The sequence below is a fragment of the Adiantum capillus-veneris genome, chromosome 25 (genome assembly GCF_014529385.1).
Source record: "Adiantum capillus-veneris isolate H3 chromosome 25, ASM1452938v2, whole genome shotgun sequence".
Classification (NCBI taxonomy): Eukaryota; Viridiplantae; Streptophyta; class Polypodiopsida; order Polypodiales; family Pteridaceae; genus Adiantum; species Adiantum capillus-veneris.
In genome coordinates this window covers 85156138-85176654 of record NC_140955.1, presented here as the reverse complement: position 1 = coordinate 85176654, position 20517 = coordinate 85156138, and the positions used below count along the sequence as shown (strand labels likewise).

The 20517-nt window shown below is 39.8% G+C and overlaps 1 protein-coding gene across 1 annotated transcript; it reads right to left on the bottom strand.

The window, feature by feature from the left end:
• Nucleotides 1–14427: 14427 nt before the first annotated feature.
• LOC147425197 (uncharacterized) lies at nt 14428–15291 on the bottom strand. The gene is made up of 2 exons (XM_086500034.1): nt 15231–15291; nt 14428–14855 (listed from the first exon to the last, which is right to left on the bottom strand). The coding sequence occupies exons 1-2, from the start codon at nt 15289–15291 to the stop codon at nt 14428–14430; spliced, it is 489 nt and encodes a 162-aa protein (XP_086356160.1).
• Nucleotides 15292–20517: the final 5226 nt, after the last annotated feature.

The following is a 20517-nucleotide window of genomic DNA, read 5'->3' as shown; positions in this document are numbered from 1 at the left end:
AATTTCAAAGGATTCAACAATGTATGTTAGATTAGAAATTATCAAGAAGTTAAGAAATTGTTAAGATGTTAAGAAAAGATAATTTGAATCAGAGGGGGAAAAAACACCAAAAATAGGGTCTCAAAAAAATAGAGGTTGAAAAAAAACCAAGACCATAGCAGTATACCACTAATCAAATCCTCTCAAACCAATAATGCAAGGGTTTTATTATGTCATCCAAGGCTTTATGAGTTTCAAAAATAGGTTACAGTTTCCAAATCTGTATTAGATTTACTATCATCAAAACAAAAAGTCATCCAAAAATTGCATCCATCCAAGGTAGTATTCCATAAAGATAAACCTACTATGCAAGGTCACCATGTAAGGCTATGAATCCCCATTATAGCATAGTAGATCAACGGTCCCACTACCACATCAATAGAACCAACTTTATCATTATCAAAAGAGGTGTTCTTTTAGCCTTACGAGTAATTTTCAAGGAAACATAGAGTCCAAGAGAAATAGACTTTTTGTATAGCCATTCCAATCATTACCAAAAAAAACTCAATATTTGATCTACACATTTGTCACCGAAAAATGCCAATTTTCACTTTTTAGACTAAAAATGCAGAGTAGAAAATCTTAGTGCCAATTATGTTAGAATTTAAACAAGATTTTAGAGAGGAACCTGTTTATTTAAATTTCTATCAGGGCTTAGAGGCATAAAGAAACATAAACCAACTAGAGTTTCAAACCAAAACCATTGAACAGGTTTTTAGCAAGATCATATGAAGAAGAAGCATCTTCCATAGTTTCCATGTTTGCACTTTAAAGCCTCCTTTTGAATGTAGGAAAGAATGAAAAATCCTTCTCTCTCTCTCTCTCTCTCTCTCTCTCTCTCTCAAGTAGAAAATTGCCACCAGACTTTCTCCCTCACTCTGCATTGAAGGAAAAAGAAAACACCAAGACTAAGTGAGAATGAATGATCTTCACCTTAAGTAGGGAAGAGGAAAATGCATAAGGCCAACATCCACCTCTTATGACAATCTTAAGCATGCCCAAAACTTTTTTCAAATTTTGCAGAGTTATCGTTTTGAGACTGCGAACATGTCTGAAAAGCAACTTTCACTTTTTGCTTTTGATTTTCCTCCTAATTGCAAAAATAGCTTGCTAGAAACACCGGAATTGATATGGTCTACAACTTTGCAAAAGAAACTTTTTCCAAATTCTACAGCGAGTTTGAGTTATTGTTCCCAAACTACGAACATGTTTGAAAAGTAACTTTCGCTTTTTGTTTTTTATCTTCCTTCTTATTGAAAACGGTTTTGCAGAAATGGCCCAAGCGACCCACAAGAATCGATGTGGTCTACAACTTTGTAGAAGAAACTTTTTCCAAATTCTGCACCGATTGAGTTATTGTTCCCAAACTACGACATGTCTGAAAAGCTCTTTCACTTTTTGCTTTTGATTTTCCTCCTAATTGAAAATTTATCAATCATATATTTCTCTTCATCAATCATATATTTTTTGTTGACGTAACTCTACTACAGAAGACAGTTACAAATCGAATTAGTGTTATAGAAATCTGTCATGTCATTACATCTCTTCTCAAAAGTCTATATTGTTCCAAGCTGTCTAATATGTTCTCAAAAATTTACTGATGATTTGTTTTTGGATACCTATGTTTCCAGATATCAAATATCTATAGATCTGTTCATGTATATCTGTCATGTATATCATTTTGATTTAGTCGACCCACTAATGATCATCCAAATTCAGTCGAGCTACTGATGGTATATGATATTTTGTTATATGATATACTCGTTCATTGATTCTCATATAATTATTCTTCTAGAGATATAGTTCACATCATTTCATTAAAAATCTCTCGTTGATACCATAGTGATTTTGATGGTACCATGATGATGTTTCGTTAGTACCTTGGTCATGGTGATTTTCATTGATACCATGGTTATTCTCGGTGATACCCTGATATTGTTTCATTAATATCATTGTTATTCTTGATGATACCATGATGTTGTTTCGTTGATACAATGATTATTCTTGGTGATACCATGATGCTTTTTGTTGATGCCATGATGATTTAGTCATTTTCATTGATACAATGATGATGTTTTGTTAATACCATGATGATATTTATTGATATCGTTACATTGATAAATGTCATTCTATGTACTATATACACATGTCATTTGCATCATGTAATCACGTATCTTATACTTTTATGTTCATATTTTATGTACACATATGTTATAGTGCGCATATATGTTGTCAAAAGAGTGGCATCACGAACCATCTCTTATGACATTGTGAACGTAATTATTTCACTAACATTGCTATAAAATTTCATGACTATGTTTCTTGAGTCTATGATCTATGTAGGATTGATCAAAGAATCGATTTCATGAAGAAAAACTTGGTTACAATAAAAGATTTATGAAGACATGTTTGGTGATATTCATGACAACCACTACAAGAGGTTGTGTGCTCTTGTGACGCTGTTAACGACGGAAATACACTGGGTTTTTATAACCCCTGGCGTCGCTAAAACCGTCGCTACGAGCGTCGCTACGAGAGCGTCGCTATAGGCATCGCTATATAGATATAGCGACGCTCATAGCGACGGTTATAGCGACGTTTACACAGAAGACTATAGCGACGCTCATAGCGACGCTTATAGCGACGCCCGAGAGAATTTTTTTTTGGTGGCAGGGCATTGAATGCCCTGCCACCCATCACCATATTGTACTTGATTCACTTTTTAAAAAAAGTGCAAGGGTAGATAATAGACCCAAAATAGTCACCCACAAGACGCAGTGTTTGCAAAATTGACAATTGTACACATCATAGGCAAAATGAATTGATTGGCAAATGTAATAATGACAATTGTACAACATCATAGGCATAAAGAATTGATTGGCAAAAGGAACTGCGGTGACAAATGTAATAATATACATGGTTCAAAAAGACGTATAAAATCCGTCTCATGATACATAAGCTATGAGAAACCCTAAACTAATGCTATCTAGCTACGGCTAAACTGACGTCGTCTAGTCAAACGTCTCATCGCGTCCAAGCGGCGTATCTGTCGGATTCTGCAAAAAAAGACAATAAGACAGCTTTCAGTAAGTATAAACATATAACGACATTTATAAAACAATACAAAACATAAAAAAGAGTAAACCCTAATACTAACCATGCCGCCGCGAGAACTGAGAATGTCCATCAGGGCGTTTAAGCCCTTCCTGCCTGCGTACTCGCGCTCGTACGGTGTGGGATCACGTCCTGTCATCGACCACTGTCAAAACATACAAAGATTTCATTATGTTAGAATTAAAAAACTCATAAACCCTAAACTATAGAACATAAAGAGCAATGTGAAAACACTTACAAAATCGGCCTCAAATGATGCCCATCCACCGCTCCCCAAGTGGTGCGAGCTCCCTGCCTCTACTCGCGCTCTGGCTGCATCCTTTTGTTGCTTCCACTTGTCGGGATTCTCGCGCGCAGCTTTCTTCGCATTCTTCCAATCTTCTTTGGCCAGCCAATCTGGCCTGTTCCACCCATTCTTGATTGCTTTTTGCACTTCGGAACGCTTGTGTTTGCAGTATTCGCGCATTCGAATCTTCATCAGGTCTTCATTGAAGCGCTGATCCCGTGTTGGAACGGGAATCAGGTCTTCATTGTGTTTGCACTTCGGAACGCTTGTGTTTGCAGTATTCGCGCATTCGAATCTTCATCAGGTCTTCATTGAAGCGCTGATCCCGTGTTGGAACGGGAAACTCATCATGAAGTATGCTGATGACTCTGTTTTTTAAATCACTTGGTACTTCACTCCATTTGTTTAGTATGTAGTGTCTAAACAACTGAGAGCAAAGACCACGCATGCGCGAGATCACCTTCTTGTCGTCATCATCCATGATGATGCCGCCGCTGAAGTCGATGGAGTAAGACAAGCCCTCTGGCCGGTGACGCGTGAACCTGGGTGTCCCGGTAGGGGTCTTTAGCGGCGTGTCGATGGGGGTACGGACGTCAGGTGTCTCCACCGGCGTCTGGGCCCCGAAGCGAGGAGGGTCGAGTGGGGTGGCTCCTGGCGGAGTAGGTAGAGGTGTGTAGCTTCTAGGAACAGTCAGCCGTGCAAAACCTGGCGTAGATGGCGATGCTGTGGCTGGTGTGGGGGCGGGCAAAGAAGGGGAGGGTAAAGAGCCTCGTCGAACACGAGGCAGTGTGGAGGCATCGGTGGTGGAATCCCCACAAAAACCCCACCGCCACCACTAGAGCGCCGGTGTCTAGACGAGTGTGAAGCTCGTCTCGTCGACGCCGAAGCTTCGGAGCGCGCCAATGCTCCGAAAGAGAGGGAGATGCGGATGGAGTAGGAACGCGCGATGATGCGCCAGAGCGATGACGCTCCACGTACCACTGTCTCTACTGCGGTGACAAAGAAGAAAGAAACTCCTCATCATCCATACCTGCATTAAACACACGAATATTTAAACTTAATATTGAATGAATAGAGTAGACAATGACGCAAAGACCATTAAATACAATGACGTAATGACGCATATAAATACAATGACGCAATGAATTGAGTGATAGAAGAGGCAAGTCGAAAACTCAGAATTTTCAATCAAAAGATGTGAGCGCGAGTAGAAAAGAGCGTTATACACCATGGAAGGTACTTAGAGAGCCAGAGCTTTTACAACACAGAGCAAAATTGTTCAAATACAATATTTGTGGCTTTAAGAGATCTCTCTCTCATCCTCGCATAACTCAGCATAACTTCCTATATCTATATAGAGCTCTCCGTTTAAACACATATCCTCTGTTTCATTTTGTAGCTCCTCTGCATGCACCCCATATAGAGTAGTAGCATCTTGATGCTCGTCTGGCACCACCGCAGCGGCTTCTGATTGAGCATCTTCTCTGATCTCCTCCATTGATGTCGTTGTGATTGGCACATGGTAGCCTTCATACTTCCTTGCACTACGAGGGGCTACCTCTATGACGTACCACCAGTTTGATGTAGACTTTGTAGGATGAAATATTACCTGCCAGAGCCACATAACTTACATGAGAGCTTTCAAGCACATAACTTGTAAAAGGGGGATGTTAACTATTTACATACTTACTTGTTCACAATGCTCGGGTAGTACGAAAGTGTCTCTTAGGTCAGTCCATTTCTTAGTAGAATCCACCTCAAGAAAACCAGACTCTCCTCTACGCACAGTAGCGTTGCGACCCTCCATGATTATCTTGAACCATTGCACGTCGAACAAGTCGACAAAAAATCCTCTGTAATCGATCCTCAAAATCTCTTGCAGCGTGCCGAAGTAAGTGAGTTCCGCCACCACAGGATCTGCATCAGAGGAACGTCGTCGACTAGACTGTTCAAATTTTGCCATGATTCCACAATCTTGAGTAAAACGCTTTTTGTCGATTCGTTCCACCCTAAAATGTCGACCTTTACACCATGCTGTTGTGTATGACTTATACTACAACGAACAAAGATTATGAGTGGCCGTTCAAACGTTTATAAATAAAGTCACTTGCTAGTCGTACATTGCAAACTTACCTTGGTCGCGCAACCCCGAGAGTACTCCCACTCTTCTTCAGTCACTTCGTCACCGCATTGTTGTGCGCTTTTCAATTGGTTGTGCAACCATCTTAAGCTCATGAAGGTTGGTAGGCTCTCCAGAACCGCTGGATAGTGCATCGGTGGTCGTCTTCCCCGTCTCCACTCGATTCGTGCCCTTTGTCGCTCTTGCTTTGCATCCTCATATTGTGAAATCCACTTTTGCATCACTGGATTGTGAAGCATGCAAAATCGGTTGATTTTAGCCTCTAGATCTTCCGTCATCTTCTTCTCAACACCGAGATTGCACATGACAATCCCAGATATGCGCTCATCATCTATGGTTCGCCATAGCGTGTCCCGGGATTTATCAAATCCGTCTAGCCACTCTCCAATGTACACTAGGGACTCTGATACCAACCAACCTTCTGCCATGCTACCCTCCGGACGTGCCTTTTGACGCACATATCCCTTAAGCGTTTTCATGAAACGCTCTAAGAAGAACATCCATCTGGAATGAACTGTGCCAGCTATTTCCACCTCATCAACTATGTGAACAAGAAGATGCACCTGAATGGTTAGCATTGTAGTAGGAAAATGTTTCTCAAACATGCACACAAGCTCCGCAGCATTTAGTTTGGCGAATGGTATGGAGTCTACGTTGATCTCCTTTTGTGAGATCCATTGCACCAGCTTTGCAAGTTTGTAGATTGTGTTACGGATGTCGAGAGACAAACATCCCTCAATGGCAACCGGTAAAATAAACTGTAAAGTATGTGCAGCAATGATATTAAAGTCCACATTTTATGCAATGATATTAAAGTCCACTATGAACGTACCTGACACATTTTATGCCAATCGTGTGACTTCAAACCGGTAAGCTTTCCTTCTTTAGTAAAACACGTTCGGAGCGAGTGCATTACGCCAGTGGGGGTCCGCAAAGATCGAATGGTCTCTTTTACTTTGCGTTCTTGGGCTCCTGTGAAAATCCATGGTGCTTTAGGGAGTTTTATCGATCCATCAGACGCTGTTTGCGGCCAATATTGCTCCATACGATCCACATTTCTAAGGTCAACTCTGGCTCCCAAAGTATCTTTCTTGCCGGTCAGATGGTCCCATAGTAGATTACCCACATTCTTGAATATGTGCATTGGATCGAGCAAGTGATTGATCATGAGTCGGGGCCAGTATGGTAACTCGTACCATAGAGATAGTCTCTTCATCCTTGGAGGCAATCCGTCATCGCACATCTCCTTCTGCTCTAACCATGCTTGTGCAGACATCCTTGGTGGCTCTCTTCCCAAAAAGCCGTCGCGTAACACATGATTCTCTGGAAGATACGCTTGATGACCTTCGTAGATTTGCTTCTTCAGTGAGGGTGCCCTACGTGCATTCAGTCTAGGTCCACATGTGACACATGCTCTGTATCCGCTTGTTTGAAGCCCTGCATGTATACACATGATAATAGATCAACTATGGGAAAAAACAAGATTTACAGTGTCTGAGTGAGGAGTGTCAATAGATCACCTGAGCATTCTGTTAGCCCGGGATAGTCATGCATGGTCCACATTAGAATGCCTCTGATCAAAGCATTCCGTCGTCCTGTGTGTCGGCTCATATCCACCACCTCTATGCCAATCCACAATTGTTGTAGCTCTTCCAATAGTGGACGAAGATACACATCCATATTCCCCACTTTATATCGCCCTAGCACAATCAAGCTTAGCCATAGGTGCCCCTTCTTCGTAGTCAACCACGGGGGAATGTTGTAGTTGACGATGACAACGGGCCATACACTGTAAGATGTTGATCTTTGACCAAATGGATTTACGCCATCCATAGCCAAGCCTAAGCGCAAATTTCGAGCTTCCCTAGCAAAATCCGACCATGTTCCATCTATATGTTTCCACGCTACGCAATCTGCAGGAATTCGTAGCACACCATCCGAAGATTTATTCTCCTCATGCCATGATGCTAGGGCGGCCATGGACTTACATTCGAAGAAATTCTTGATGCGAGGAAGCAGAGGGAAATGTCGCAAAACCTTCTGTGGAATTTTTTTCCCGTGGAGATCTACTCGATATCTTTCGGAATCACATTTCGGACACTTCTCCATGTCTATGTATTCCCCTCTGAAAAGAATGCAGTCATTAGGACAAGCGTGGATAGAATTGTAATCCATCCCCAAGTTTCGCAAAATCTTTCTTGCTTCATCTCGGGAATCTGGCATCACATTGTCAGCTGGTAGTATGTGCTCTTTCAGCAATCTACACAACATAAAAATATGATACAGTCGTGTAAAAATCTATCAGATCATTATACATTTAGAGTTTTATTAAAGTAAACTAATTGTAATAGATCACCTGAAAAGCGCTGTGACGCTAGTGTCACTCCATCCAAACTTTTCCTGCATGTTGAGAAGAACCAGGAGTGCTTTCAATCTAGACATACGTGCTCCATTATACAATGGCGTATCGGCTTCACTTTTCATATCATCATAGATAAGCCTTTCTGAATCCATGATCGTCTCGATCATTTCATCAATCTCGGGCTCAAACATTGCCTCGTTGGGAATGTGCTCTGCATGATCATCCCCCGAGCTGTCAGAGGCTACATCTTGTGGCCTCACATATGCTGCTTGACCAAAGCGCCTGCGAACACGTCTAGTGGGTTGCAAGATTGCTGCTTGTTGGCCAGCGTCAGAGTCCGACGAGTTATAATTGGCAACAACTCGATCTATAATAGATGGATCGAACTCGCCAAATTCGCGAACGTGCTGCAAAGAAACACGTCTTGTCCGTCGCACAGCATGCTTGCATTGATTACAAGGACATAAGACCCTCGTTGAGAGATAGGTGTTTCTGTTGGACGGTCCCACATCCTCGTCGCTACTCATAATGAGGATAAAAAACTTATAACCTGGACAACAAATTTAATATTCTATTGGCATTCTTCGTCTTATCTCTCTCTCTCTCTCTCTCTCTCTCTCTCTCTCTCTCTCTCTCTCTCTCTCTTTCTCTTTACCTCACATTCTCTAGTCATGTCCAATCCCCGCACACCTCGGTCTAGAGGTGCACGGAGATCCGAACCACCGGGTTATAATCTTGTCTTTATTGGTCAATACCTATATTTGTGGGTACAAGAAATCTACACACCCACGTCTACATGATACTGCATGTAGTGGACAAAACCCCTTTGCCTCTTCTCTAGCTGTAGCACTTCACACATCTTAACATCTTTTCACAGTAGATCTTTTCACTGTTCGTCTAACTCTAAACCCTAAACCGTAAGTAATTCTTGCGTGGACTCGATCTAACGTAAATAAGCGTAAATCTAAATAAACGTAAATCTAACTAAAAATAAACCTAAATCTAATTTAACGTAAGTCTACATCTAACCTAATCTTTAACGTCTTTTGGGATAGTTTCCTACGACGTTAAAACTCTCTTCTTCTTGTGTCTGTGTGTGTGCGTGTGTGTGGGTAAACCTAAATAAACCTAAGTCTAATCTAATATAACATAAATCTAAATCTAACGTAAATTATGTTATATTAAAAACAAAGAACTAAACTAACAGGGATTATAAGAACCTTAAAACTGATTTAACACATAATTTTTCACATAACTCGGCAAGAGTTGGCATTCTCATCACTAAAGATGTGAGAGTTAACTTCCGGCGGTGACGCTGCCTCATCTCCATCCACATCAGACGACAGCAATTGGCCCTTTAGACCGTTCTTGCTCTTGTTACTAACTTTGAAGTTGCTGTTGAATGACTAGAGGTTGTCTAGATGGTCATTGTGTCGGGGATGTAGTGACTCTTGCCACCCTGAAGATCCACCTTCTTCCCTATCTTCTGAAGACATTTCACCAGTACTTTTGGATCGACAGAGCCCACCATGAGTGAAGGCAGCAATACCCTATATTTCATTGAGGGCTTTCTTCACCCGCTTCATGCAGGCATCGCAGTCTATGGAGACCTAAATCTAATCTAATATAACGTAAATCTAAATCTAGCGTAAATAAACGTAAATCTAGTTAAAAATAAACCTAAATCTAATTTAATGTAAGTCTACATATAACCTAATCTTTAACGTCTTTTAAGATAGTTTCCTACGACGTTATAACTCTCTTCTTCTTGTGTGTGTGCGCGTGTGTGGCTGTGTGTGCCAATAAAAAGAGATAAATGGTATAACCTTTCTATCACCCATGCCAAGTATGATAGATTGATTATGCCATTTCCCTCTTGAATAATAGGTCTTGAGTTCAACTCCTCGTCGGCTAGATCTTTAGTTCTTTTAATTTTAATTAGTTTCCTACAACGTTAAATTAGTTTCTCTCTCTTTCTCTCTCAATGTGTGTGCGTTTTTTTGGATCGTATGCATGTTTTCTCTCTCTTTTCCTCTCTCAATGTGTGCGTTTTTTGTTTATGCATGTTCTCTCTCTCTTTTCCTCTCTCAATGCGTGCGTTTTTTGTTTATGCATGCTCTCTCTCTCTTTTTCTCTCTCAATGTGTGTGTGCATTCTTTGTTTATGTATGTGTGTGTGCGTTTTTGTTTTTGTTTGTACTCTCTCTCTCTCTCTCTCTCTCTCTCTCTCTCAAAAACACTATGTGTGTGTATGTATGTGTGTGTGTGTATGTGTGTGTGAGAGAGAGAGAGAGGGAGAGAGAAAGAGGGGAAGGGAACATGAGAATGAGGAGAGGGAAGGAGCATACCTGGCTCTCCTTCCTCTCCTCGTGTGTGTGTGTGTGTGTGTGTGGAGAAGAAAAAGAGAGAGAGAGAGAGAGAGAGAGAGAGAGAGAGAGAGAGAGTGAGGGAGAGCGTTACCTGCTCCTTGCTTGAGGGCGCCGAAAAACTCAGATCTGAGTTTTTGGGCACGCTCGGTTATTTTTTTAGCCCAGCCGGCGTCGCTATGAGCGTCGCAAATTTACAAGAAATTTGCGACGCTCATAGCGACGCTTATAGCGACGGCGGGATTTTTTTTTTTGAGCGTCGCTGTGTGAGCGTCGCTAATATGAATAGCCTCTTGTAGTGAACATGAAGACATGTTTGGTGATGCCATATTGATGACAAGCTACACAAAAGATTCACGAAGACACTTCTGATCATGAGCTATCGATAGCCTTTACGCCTCTTTATTGAACCTTTGCATTCATTATTGTATTTGATAGGATAGGAGTGATATAACTCCTCTATTCATTGTAAAAGAAGTGATGTAGCTCCTCATGAACATTTGTACATTCAATGATTTTTATAATATCAGGATGGGTGTATATAGAGCTATGATTCTTCCCTTGATCCCCTAAGGGTTTTTTCATCCACAATTAGGGACCCTTATTTGAGCGACGGTGTTGAGCTTATATGTGAAGCTACTCAATATATAGATTACATATATAGCTTCTCTATATATAGCACACAGGTCACCTCTATATATACATCGTCTCATGTGTGTATTCTACACACTTTGGGGTTCTATTTCTATGCTCTCTTTCTATTTCAACATATTTTTCCATCCTTACATTAGGGGAAGGATGGACTATAGGAGGGCCACTTATCTTGGTGGTTTAAAGAATTAAGGATTTTTGCTTAAGAAGCTAATGTAGGGACATTCCAACGGCCATATTTTCATATTTGAAATTCAAATGAAAATAAAATTTGAAATCGGTAGACAAAAAGTATATCATATGACATATCTATGGAAAGCCCTTGCCGAGTAGATTTAAGATCTACCTTCTCCACAAAATTCTAAACATGTATGAAAAAGTTATGATGGTTTGACGATTGAAAATACCACCACCCACCTTTTTGGGAGGGAAAAGAACACCAAGTACCCCCTCTTACAAACCCAACATTTTTGTACACATGGCATGTAGCCATTTGCCACTTTCTTAAACATTCCAATTAGGCCTTGCCAAGATAAGTGGCCCTCCTCCACTCTATCCTTCCCCTAATGAGTTTCCTTATAAAAGTGCCAAGCATGTGTCTACCAAATTTACTCAATTCATGCTTGTATGGCTCTCAACCACAATCACCAATAACATTGGGAATAGCTAATGAAAAATAAAAAAATCAAGTACTCTCTCTAAGAATACATGGATGAGTTATGTTTAGCTTGTCTTCATGTTAGAAAAGCTCAAGACACGTACAAGGAGTATGCCTTTGGAAAACAAAGATAGTTAATTGTTTAGAAAACCGATGAAGTTTCTAGTCCTCTACTTGAATGTTCAAATATGCCTTAATTCTAGCCCCATGCATGAGCGGTATCCGTTTGCTTATAGGTTAGCTCTTCCACCTAACTCTTGTGCCCACCTAGTGTTTCATGATAGTTGTTTATAAAAACTACTTGGCACTTTAGATAATTTGGACAATGATGTGCCAATCAATTTGATAAATCCTAGGAAAAGTTTGGACTCAAAAATGGGCCTTGTAAGAATTGTTGATGTGGCATAGCTTTCAAAAAGTGGGAATCGGTAAATTTTTTGCAAATAAGATCCAAACTTGTCGGAGGTTGGATATTTAGAATCTACTCTTCAAATGCTATCTATTGATATATAGCATGCATGTATCGGACATTGCCTTCATGTAGATCTAGAAAAAGGTGATTTTAGATTACCGTAACGGTAACAAAACCTGGCTGATTGAAAACAAATGGCATAACTTTCATAGAAGTCATCCGAAATTTTTGGACCTTGGCTCTTTAGAATCCATTTTTCAAGAACTTTCCAATGATAGGTCATATCATGGGGTTCTAAGCAATATTTATAGGGGTCTACCGGGTTGCTTTCTTTTGTACAACTCTAATGATGTGGCACTCTTAAAAGGCCCAAAAATGAGTTCAAAATTTTCCTAATGTGAACGTAAACTTATACTACTTTCTCATGATTGACAATTACATAATCAAATAGTCATGCATTTTGAAGTGCAAAGATAGACCTAAAGAAGATTCCATGTGGAAAAACATGTCCTCATAGAAGTGATTCCTTTCTTTTATTTTATAGGAAAAAACTCTTCCAAAAGGGGTGAGTAGTGTAAGGACCGCCACTAGCTCAAGGATTAATCCTTTAAGGCCTTGCAACGTTTACAAAATGGACTTGAGCCACACAATGTTATTGGCCTAGAAGGGAGGATTTGAAAATCGTATTGATCGATACAATTGAAATGCAAGTAGTTATACAAGAATTCAAAAAAAGCTTACACATCAACAAATAGTACACTTGAATATTTTGGCCAAACATATAATACAACCAGTATTCATGAATAAAACCTTTTATGGATAATCAATTATACAGAACCTAGCTATAGCTATTTGAATAACATTATGTGGTGTTTGTTTGTGTATTATTGGGGGATCCACACACTTTCAAATATGGGTGGACATGAGCATTACACATCACAACTCTCCCCCTTAATGTGTGAATATACAAGGGAAATGTGAGTACATGCACTACTTACTAGATACAAAAGAAAAGTTACACCACATTGTTCTTCTTTGAAGATCAAACTGCTTTTCCATCCTAAGATACATGTTTAATTCAAATAAGCCAGAATGTATGCAACTATTCCCAACAAACTATGTCCTTTTTGAGAAGGATAATTCTCTTCATCTACAAGATCTCCCATTTCTTGATCAAATCTGAATTTTCATGAGCTTGTCTAGAACTACTCCCCCTTAATCAAGGTGAAAAGCAAAAAATTCAAGACTTGCACAACTACTTTGCTATCAAACACCAATGGAAATAGCCACAAAGTCATGGCATGGAGTGTATCCGTTATGCTATATGTAACAATGTTCACTGCCCTTTGATAGATTGATTCCTAGTATATCTTTGAAATGCCATCAAATCTAGCATCCAACATAGAATGTGTTCTAGCACAAAATGGTGTAACATTATCAACATAGTCAGCAACAGGATGTGAATGAACTTTTCAGCCAGAAGTAAGTGAAAGAGTGGCCACCAAATCTTGAGGAAAATGATAATAGCTAGCACCATACAAAAGCAACTTCATCCACGACCCATTAGCTTCAACATTGTCAACTTGCATAGCTTCATGATCTGTATAAGCACCTTAGCATGAACACAAACAAGTGCATTCACATTAGGGGAAGAGTGGGATATAGAAGGGACACTTATCTTGGTAGTTTAAGGATTTAGTTTAAGTCTAAGCAAGGTTTGAGTGGTGGACTAGTAGGCTGGAGGGGATTTTTAAAAAATCTTTTTTGCATATTTCTCCCAAAAAAGGATGGAGATTTATTAGATTTGGCTAGAGGTAACTCTCCCACCAAAAAGTTTCCTCTTTTGAATTTTTAAATCTAAAACGGTTTTCCCTCCCATTATCCCATCGCTCTCTTCTCTCTTCCCTCCACCCAAAAGTTGAGTAGCCTCTTTATTTCTCTTTCTTGACCTGTTGAAAAGTGCAGATCTACTCTCCCAAATTCCATTCTCTCTCTCTCTCGCCCCTACTTATGTAGGCTTTACCTTCCCATTTATCTCTCCACCACCACCTTTTCTCCCTCTCACTCCATAACTATCCCCAACCCAACATTCTCTACCATCTTGTGGTGACAAAGAGGATGTCCTCACTCTATTTTTACACTCTCTCTCTAAAACGGGTTTCTATCTCTCTCTTTCCCTATCTTCCTCTTTCTTGTCTAGGATCTGTACTGATTAGCCTTCTCTCTCTCCATGAGATCCATCTCTCCCTCTCCAGTACACGTGCAGGTGACTACTCCATGTCCAATCTCCCCAAATTCACTCTTCTCCCATCTAGGCTTCCACATGGTCCCTCCAACTCCTCTTCAGGGTATCCAGCTCTTTGTGCTTTCTCTTTCTTTTCTCTCTTTTCCTGCACTATATCATCTTGCTTTCATGTCCCATCTAGTTTCAAATTTGGCATCTAACCTATTGTCGACTCGATTATCATACTTCAGCACTAGATCTCCTTCTTTGATCCCCTTATCTTTTAATGTGGCATTGAACTTCTCGGTGGCTTGCATAGCTTTCTTCTTATAGCACTTGTAGGCAGCTTCCCTTTTCCACTCCAGCTCCACTAAAGTGAGGAGCCCATCCACCCAAGCTTCTTGTCCATCTTGTGCCGTTCTTCCTCTGAGCCGCAAGGTTGGAATGTTGAGCTCAATCGGTTGCAATGCTTCTTGGTCGTACACGAGGTGAAATGGTGTGAACTCAGTTGCTTCTTTGTAAGTAGTACGATATGCCCATAATGCACCATCCAAGAACTTGTCCGAAAGATTTTTCTTGTCCTTTACTATCTTCCTAATGATCCCTGCAATGACACCATTATCCTTCTCTAGTAACCCATTTGATTGGGGATAGCAAGGTGTGCTATGACGATGTAAAATGAAGCTTCTCACATACTGCTATCAACAAACCCTTCCTAAATCCTGGGCCATTATCAGAAAAAATCTCTAGAGGTGTGCCAAATCTGCAACAAATATGAGTGTAGATAAACTTGCTTATTGTCCTTTCATTTATCCTTGCCACACTTTGTGCTTCCACCCACCTAGTCATGTAGTCTATAGCCACGAAAATGTAGAGTCTATCGTTCTTTGTCCTAGGTAGAGGACCCATAGCATCAATATTGCTCCAGTTTTTGTAAGGATTGTTTGCAACTACCAATTGTCGTGGACCATGCACTAACCTTCTATTTCCATTGACCTGGCAATTGTGACAACTTCTACACCAATGTTAGACATCGACATGTAAGCTTGGCCAAACACCCTGCAAGCAAAATTTTCTTCACGGTTAGTTCTTGTGCAAAATGACCACCACAAACCTCTTCATACAAACCTTTTAAGATGGCTGGAATCTCCGCAATTGTAGGCACTCTCCTACACACCTGATTCTTTCCTCGTTGATATAGGGCACCTTCTAAGAACAAGAAAGAGCTTGCCTTCCTCATGAGCCTCCTCCTTTGAGTCTTGGTGAAACCTTGTGGAAACTAGCCCTCCAAGATGTAGCCAACAATGGGAGCCAACAACTCCATTCCTTGGTACCTTGGTTGCTTTATGATTGCTGCCACCATGATGACCTGCACTTCCTTCTCAACACATGCAACTGCTTGTTGTGCAAGTAGCTTAGCATCCTCATTTTCTTTTCTAGGAATATGATACAATTGCACCTCTTCAAATTGATTAAAAAACCTACGGATGGCCTGAACCTTTTACCTTAGGCTTTCATTCTTGCATGCCCAAATGCCTAGAATCTGCTTTACAATAAGAAGTGCATCTTCTTTTAGCATGAGACATTGGATCTTTTGACCTACACATATCTTCAAGCCATGGAGGAGTATGCCATACTCTGTTTCAATTTTGCTAGTAGAACTCTCCAAATCAACCTTCTCTTTTAGGACCAGCTCTTCATTTGGATCGAGCAACACTAGCCCTTCCCCTGCTTTACCTGTGGCTTGTCTAAAAGCTCCATCAAAGAACAAAGTGAAGGTATTAGGTATACTTTTAGGTGGTGGTTGTTGAAATAGAAAGAGAGAGCACAGAAATAGAACCCCAAATTATGTAGAATACACACATGAGATGTTGTATATATTGTGGGGACTTGTGTGCTATATATAGAGAAGCTATATATGTAATACATATATTGAGTAGCTTCACATATAAGCTTAACACCCCTACTCAAATAAGGGTCCCTAAATGTGGATGAAAAAACCCTTGGGGGATCAAGGGAAAAACCCACATCTCTATATACACCCACCGTTATATTATAAAAATCATTGAATGTACAAATATTCATGAGGAGCTACATCACTCCTTTTACAATGAATATTTTATGAGGAGTTACATCACTCCTATCCTATCAAATACAATAATAAATGCAAAAGTTCAATAAAGAGGTGTAAAGGCTATCGATAGCTCGTGATTAGAAGTGTCTCCATGAACCTTTTGTGTAGCTTGTCATCAATATGGCATCACCAAACATGTCTTCATGTCGTCATCAATATCACCAAACATGTCTTCATGTTGTCATCAATATCACCAAACATGTCTTCATAAATCTTTTATTGTCACCAAGTCTTCATGAAATCAATTCTTTGATCAATCCTACATAGATCATAGACTTAAGAAACATAGTCATGAAAATTTCTAGCAAAGTTAGTGAAATAATTACATTCACAATGTCATAAGAGATGGTTCGTGATGCCACTCTTTTGACAACATATATGCGCACGAAAAACACATGTGTACATAAAGTATGAACATAAAAGTATAAGATACGTGATTACGTGATGCAAATGACATGTGTATATAGTACATAAAACGTGATAAAAGTATAAGATACGTGATTACGTGATGCAAATGACATGTGTATATAGTACATAAAACGATATTTATCAACGTAATGATATCAATGAATATCATCATGTTATTAACAAAACATCATCATTGTATCAATGAAAATGACTAAATCATCATGGTATCAACAAAAAGTATCATGGTATCACTAAGAATAATCATTGTATCAATGAAATAATCATCATGGTATCACCAAAAATAATCATTGTATCAATGAAATAATCATCATGGTATCATAAAAAATAATCATTGTATCAACAAAATAATCATCATGGTATCACCAAAAATAGCCATGGTATTAACGAAATATCAGCATGGTATCAACGAAAATCATCATGACCAAGGTACTAACGAAACATCATCATGACCAAGGTACTAACGAAACATCATCATGGTACCATCAAAATCATTATGGTATCAACTAGAGATTATCAATGAGACGATGTGAACTATATCTCTAGAAGAATAATTATACCAGAATCAATGAACGAATATATCATATAACAAAAGATCATATACCATTAGTAGCGCGTTTGGACGATCATCAGTATGTCGGTTGAATCGGAACGACATCCATGAACAGATCTATAGACATTTGATATCTGGAAACATAGGTATCCAAAAATAAATCATCAGTAAATTTTTGAGAACATGTTAGACAGCTTGGAATAGTATAGACTTTTGAGAACAGATGTATGGACATGAGACATCAAAGAATAGATCTAGTATAGATTTTTGAGAACAAATTTCTATAACACTTATTCGATTTGTAATTGTCTTCTGCAGCAAAGTTACATCAGCAATATATGATTGATGAAGAGAAATATATGATTGATAAATTTTTAATTAGGAAAAAAATCAAAAGCAAAAAGTGAAAGTTGCTTTTCAGACATATTCGCAGCCTAGAAACAATAACTCAAAATCGGTGCAGAATTTAGAAAAAGGTTTTTTTGCAAAGTTGCAGACCACATCGGTTCCAATGGCTCGCATGGGCCGTTTCTACAAACAAGTTTTTAATTAGGAGGAAAATCTGAAGAAAAAAGTAAAAGTTGCTTTTCAAACATGTTCGTAGTCTGAAAACGATAACGCGAAATCTGTGCAGAATTTGAAAAAAGTTTCTTCTGCAAAGTTATAGATCACATTGATTTCGGTGGCCGGCGTGGGTTGAATCTCCAAAAATGTTTTGTATCAGGAGAAAACTCGAAAACAAAAATGTTCTGCTCTGATACCATGTTGAAATAGAAAGAGAGAGCACAGAAATAGAATCCCAAATTGTGTAGAAGACACACATGAGATGATGTATATATAGAGGGGACCTGGGTGCTATATATAGAGAAGCTATATATGTAATCTATATATTGAGTAGCTTCACATATAAGCTCAACAGTGGCAATGATAGAGTCTTTACTTCAGGCACTTTAATTTCCTTCTCATTCACTCTATAAGTGAGGATCCCTGCCAACTGTGCACACACACTATCTTCTACCTTGAAAGAGCATTCAAACTCTTGCAATTCCATAAACCCACTTTAAGATTCTAGCACTAAGAGTCTTTGAGATGACACCCAAGGAAACATTTTTTTTGCAGTGAGAATTACAAAAGGTTTTGCTAGCAAGTATGACCTAAATTTCCTCTCTGCAAAGATGAGAGCAAGCATAATGAGTTTTTCTTCAGTGTAGTCTTCCTCTAAAGCATTCATAACCTTACTAGCAAAGTAGATGGGTTTCATCCTAGTGTTGTGGGGATCTTGTTGTAACAAAACTGCACCAAATGTTTTTTGTCCAACGCTAGAGCTAACAAAGAATGTGTAATCCAAACAAGAAGGCATGAGTGTTGGCAGTTCTGACAAAATGACTTTGATGTTACAAAAATGTTCTTCAAGCTCATGAGGCCATGCAAACTCTACCTGTTGTGTCAACTTTTGCAATGGGTGAAGTAACTCTTAGGCTAAGTGAATGAAGCGTGACATGTACTTCAACTTTTGAATGAATGAAATGACCTCCTTGAGAGATCTTGGAGATGGTCACTCACTAAGAGCCTTTGCCTTGGAGGGATCCACTTCAATGTCCTTGTAGGAGAACTTATGACCAAGCAAAATGACTTCATCCTCACCTATGTGACATTTTTCAGGATTGAGCTCACCTCCCATGTCGTAGAGTCTCTTCAAGCCTGCGAAGCTCGTATTCTCCTTAGCCACAGTCTACCTAGGATAACCATTTCCCTTGATAGACATAATGTAGAAGTCAACAACTTTCTTAATGCCAAAATTTTCCACAGAAACATTCTTACAAATTCCTAGGCATCTAGCCTTGCTATTGTTTTCCATTTTCACCTTAATTTCAGGCATCTCATGGATGTGCATGCCTAGTCTTTGCATGAGAAGCTCGGTCATGATGCAAATTTGTGTACCTCCGTCCACTAGACCCTTTCTAACTAGATTCCCTTTGATGTAACAATATAGCACAGGTGTAATATCCTCATCCATTTCAGCTTGTGAAATTTTTACAACAAGCACATTCTCTTTTGTCTTTCTTCTAGTGCTAATTGCCTTTGTTAACTCCCTCCTAACTTGTGAACATCATGCTCGAAACTATGGCCACGAGATGTCAGAACCCTCACCTCTCATGTCTTCCACAAGGTTGTATGGAGACATACCATGTCCAAGACAAAAGTCGTGAAGGTTGATGCGACGTCGAATCCTCTTGACTTCCTTGGTCTCCTTTGCCTTTTTGCCTCATCCATGATCACTTTGGGAAGCTACTCCTTCCTTTTTCTTACCTTTCCCATGCCCGCGCCTGATACCATTTACTTCAATGTCTTCCTGTTTTGATTTTGTTACTTCTATCATTCACATTTGGATCCGACAAAGGTGGAATCGTCTCTGCTCTTCTTGGCTGAGGTCTTGCTAGACCAGGTCCACCATTAGGCCTTTGCAAAAGCCTTGGTTGTTGATTGGGACCATCACCTGCATTCACCAATGGGTAATTCAAGGTATTTCTCTGTGGCTTCCCACGGGGCCAAGGACAATTGTACATCCCATGCCGAGATTCTCCACAATTGTACATCCCATGTACATCCCATCCCCCCTCCTGTTCACACTCCCCACGCGCGTGGGCGGGCTGCCAGCCTGGACTTTGTCCAATTTTTTTGAAAAAAGGTAACGTAAAATTGCGAGAGCCAGAGTGATCCTCTTAGGACATGAGATCAGTGAAAATGGAATCACTCCAGACCCTTCTAAAGTGGAATGCCTACTCATGATGGAGAGCTCCAAGAACACAAAGGAACTCATGAGCTTTGTGCAAAAACTCAGGTATTTATCGAGGTCTTTTTGTATGTTAGCAGAGTTGTGCATCCTTTGCAAAAGGCAATGCAAAAGGACCGCTTTGTGTGGATGATAGAAGAGCAGGAAGCCTTTGAGAATGTGAAAGAGAAGCTCTCTATTTTGCCGACAATGATGCCTCCATCTTGGGATGAAATATTCTATTTGAGCTTGAGTGTTGGAAAGCATGCTATTGGGGCGGTGTTAATGCAAAAAGGAAAGAAACACTCTTATATGAGGCCAGTTTACTATATAAGCAAGACAATGACCAATGCACAACAATCTTGGCATGAAGTGAAGAA

Excerpts from the sequence above, each read along its gene's own strand:
- LOC147425197 (XM_086500034.1), bottom strand. The coding sequence starts at position 15,291 with ATGTCGATGTCTAACATTGGTGTAGAAGTTGTCACAATTGCCAGGTCA. Across the intron at positions 14,856-15,230 it reads CAGGTCAATGGAAATAGAAG|GGATCATTAGGAAGATAGTA; the intron begins GTTAGTGCATGG and ends GTGTCATTGCAG.